At 39.1% G+C, this 4096-nt stretch overlaps 1 protein-coding gene across 2 annotated transcripts in view; it reads left to right on the top strand.

Moving 5' to 3' along the window:
- The window catches only part of znf438 (zinc finger protein 438), a 70716-nt gene extending 67444 nt beyond the window's left edge, over positions 1-3272 (top strand). For both annotated transcript variants that reach the window (XM_067369528.1, XM_067369530.1), the window contains 2 exons: positions 1-140; positions 219-3272. The exon at positions 1-140 is cut by the window's left edge and continues 1460 nt beyond it. In XM_067369528.1, the coding sequence (XP_067225629.1) occupies positions 1-140; positions 219-804 (726 nt within the window). In that variant the 3' untranslated portion in view covers positions 805-3272. The remainder of the gene's footprint in view (positions 141-218) is intronic.
- Positions 3273-4096: the final 824 nt, after the last annotated feature.

Here is a 4096-nt window from a genome sequence, read left to right as displayed (position 1 = left end):
AAGAGCCTTTGCTGTGAATTCTGTGATAAGTCATTTGGCTATGTGGGTGTCTACTTCAGCCATTTGAGAGAGGTACACCGGGTAATACTCACCGTTGAGCCATCCATCAGTCAACATGAAGAAAACATGTCTCTAGAAGAGTAAGTAACAAACATTGACTCCCTACTTGCTAAAGCCTTCTTGTTCTGTACTTGGATGTTCCTTGTTTTGTCTTTCAGGTCTTCAGAAGCTGATGAACAGGCCTCAGAACAGCGGGTTGACCCAGTCGAGCTACAAATTAAGTGTGGCCGCTGCCAGGCCATCACACCTACCTTTGCTGACATGAAGCTGCATTTGTTGTACGTGCATGGAGAGGAAGTCCAGGTCCGACCAAGAGATGGGGCCACGTGCGGGGGCCGTGAAGCGGAGGATGAGCTGGTCAAACATGCAGCGCATTACTGGAGGCAGCTCAATGAGAAACGCAACCTAGTGCACTGCGGCACCTGCAATGAAGAGTTCTTCTCCTTTTCCAAGTTCAAATGCCACCTCCATTCTCACCATCAAGGAGCTAGAGAGAGTCAAAAAGAGGAAAAGGTGGAAGAGGAAATGGTAGGTAAGGAGGGCCATGTATTGAGGGGCCTCAGTAAAGGTATATCCCTAAGGGTGGGATCTCACTTTAACTGCATCCTTTGCAGTAAGGTCTTTAATAAAAGACAAGAAGTTATTGAGCATTGGAGGGCACAGCACAACTGTGAAAATCCCACCCTTCTTTGGGATGTCCTAGACTTCAGAGGGGAGAACAAGCCTACTGATGGGCCAAACTAACTGCAAATGGGTAATTTATTATTTGCTCCATGTGTCGATTGTGTGGTTTATGCAGAAAAAAAATCCACTAATAGACATTTTTTTTTATGTTGTTGTTTTGTTTTGCATTGTTTTTAATATCAAAAATGTTGTTTTGTAATGCTTGAATTTTGAAATGTCTGTTCTTTTTTCTTTTAATGTTTTATGCATTATAAAATAATCCATAACATTCAAATCACAAAACTCAAATTCAATCAAAAATATTACCATGGCCCAGCTGTAGAAGTAATATAACTGCCTGCAAATGAAAGACCCAAGGATGATAATCATAATTTGTAAGGTTTGTGTGGAGACAGTGTGTGCTAGTAACTGCTTCAGCTTAAAGTGAATCAGGTGAAACAGACTAACAAAGGCTCATCAAAAACACATTGCCACTCAGACAAATTGAAAATTTGCAATAGACTGAATACAAATGGGTCATGATTAGCATGCTTGAAATAACATGTCAAAGAACATTCAAAGTAATACGAATTATCAGTGACATTCCACAAACATATAACCATAATCACACAGTTTCAGTCCTCATTCCACAACTAAAATAAATACTGCCGGAAAACCTCTAACAGTCAATTTTCAGTCGAAGACATAGAGGTCCACTAATAACGATTTAAAATATCCCTGAGAATATAAAACTCAATTTGGCCAAACTTTAACTGTTAGGTTTTGTGTGCGTGTGTGTGTGTGTGTGTGTGCGCGTGCGTATGTGTGTCATAAATATTCTGTGTTGTATTTTTGGATGGAAACGTTATATATTTAAAATATTTTTCCATGGTGAAATGTGTGGTGATTTATTTATATTATCAGTCTATTCCAACATATTTGTGTTTCCGTTCATAAAAAGATATTTCAGGGTAAAGGAATGTTAAAAAACCCTCTCAACTGTTATATATGTATACTTGTATAGATAGATTACAAATATATATATAAAAATACTATATACAGCTGTATATTGAAAATATATATTTACACAAAGACTTCCCCTCCTGTAATTCACTAATTAAATATATTTATCTGTTCAAATGTCTTAAATGTGCAGCTTCAACTACACTACCAGGCAAATGTTTGAGCACACTTGACAGAGTTCAATTTCTTTTAAAATACATTTTATAAACAGTATGCAAAGGACACCTACGTGTGAATTTCTTTACAAAGCTAAACTTTTAATTAAATTGCAAAGAAATGGGGCCTATTAGTAAAGAAAAAGCAGCCAACAAGTGTCCAGCACACATGGCAACTCCTTCAGAACTGTTTAAAAAGCATCCCAGGTGGATACTTCATGAACTTTGTTGAGAGAATGCCCAAAGAGTGCTGGAATCTAGGCAAAGGGTGGTTACTTGAAGGCTAAAATACACTACATGATTTTTATTTGCAGTCTGGAGGAGTTGACTCTAGTCGCTAAATGTTATTGCCGGTCTACAGATTTTGAGCAGTTGAAAAATTTTACAGAAAATTGCATATTATATAACACGCACAGGCTCAGATCCTATCTAGTCAGGATATAAAATGTATTATTTATTTTGAGTTGATTTTAAAACAGTTTATTGTGTTTGGAACAACTTGAAAGTCTTCATTTAAAGGATTAGTTCACTTTCAAATGAAAATTACCCCAAGCTTTACTCACCCTCAAGCCATCCTAGGTGTATATGACTTTCTTCTTTCTGATGAACACAATCTAATAAATGTCTTGATGCATCCAAGCTTTATAATGGAAGTGAACGGACAATTAGTATGAAGCTCAAGAAAGTGCATCCATCCATTATAATCGTACTCCACACAGCTTCATAAATATCCATATTTAACACATTATAAAGTAAAATATCTAGCTTCCACCTTCCGTATTCAACTTACGAAGAAAGTGTAATGCCTCTTGCAGTTCAAAACACTTATGCTACATCCAGGGTTGCCAGGTTTTCACAACAAAACAAGCCCAATTGCTTCTCAAAACTAGCCCTAAACTAGCCCAATCGCATTTCAGGGGGGTCCTACGGTTAAAATTGTATTCTGGGGGGTAAAACTTGCGTTTTTGGCAGGGCTCCCCTGGTAAAATTCGCAATCCAGGGGGTAAATGGCACGTTATTTTGGGTCGATTCAACCCGCGGACATGGAAAAACAACCGTGTAAAAGTAGCTCAATTCCACAGGATAACCGCGGACTTGGCAACACTGGCTGCGTCCCTGTATTCAAATTACGAAAAAAAAAGCCTTTTTCGTAAGTCGAATACAGAAAACAGTCTGGCGAAAGCTAGATATTTTACTTTATAACTAACTTGTTAAATATGGATATTTTTCTTACTCAAACGCATCACTTCACTTCAGAAGGCCTTTATTAACCCCCCCCGGAGCCGTGTGGAGTAACGTTTATGATGGATGGATGCACTTTCTTGAGCTTCAAACTCATTGATCCCATTCACTGCCATTATAAAGCTTGGATGCGTCGGATATTTATTAATATTACTCTCATTGTGTTCATCAGAAAGAAGAAAGTCATATACACCTAGGATGTAAAAGCTTGGGGTAATTTTCATTTTAAAGTGAACTAACTTTTTAAAAGTTTTTTTGTGTGTGTGTGTGTGTGTGTGTATGTAAAACGGCCAATTTTGACTGCAAGTAGTGTAATCACTAAATATATACGATGCCTAGCATTTTAAATCTGTTCAGATTCTAAGGGTGCGTTCACACTTGTCATGTTTGGTTCGATTAAAACGAACCCTGGTGCGATTGCTCGGTTAGTGCGGTTCATTTGAACATATGTGAACGCTGCCATCCGAACCCTGGTGCGCACCAAACAAGCGGACCGAGACCGCTGAAAAGATGGATCTCGGTCCGCTTGCAAACGAACTCTGGTGCGGTTCGAATGATATATGAACGCAACACGGACCAAAGACATGTAACCGAACCAAAAACAGGAAGACGAGACCCTAAAAAGGACAGAATCCTCACGCATGTCGGTTTTTCTTGTCATAGTCACGAGTTTGCCCATCACAGGCATCAGACGCGCGTCTCCATGCAGCAGATCATTTGTGCGTGACGGATGGATTCCCGCCGGTGTTTTGACTACTTTACACATTTTATAAGCTCTTCACGAGTTCCCAGCTGGCCAAAATACCATCACATGCAGGCTACGCACCGCTATGCACACACAACGATCGCATTTACCTCAGCAAACAGCATTGTTTTGGATGTTCGGTAAGTTCCGTCTCAAAATAGGCAATGCGTCATAAAATCCGACCAATCATGTTGTGAATGTATCCTTA

This window comes from Chanodichthys erythropterus, chromosome 19 (genome assembly GCF_024489055.1).
Source record: "Chanodichthys erythropterus isolate Z2021 chromosome 19, ASM2448905v1, whole genome shotgun sequence".
NCBI classification, from domain to species: domain Eukaryota; kingdom Metazoa; phylum Chordata; class Actinopteri; order Cypriniformes; family Xenocyprididae; genus Chanodichthys; species Chanodichthys erythropterus.
Note: the sequence above shows the minus strand (reverse complement) of the source record. Positions and strands in the feature narration are given on the sequence as shown.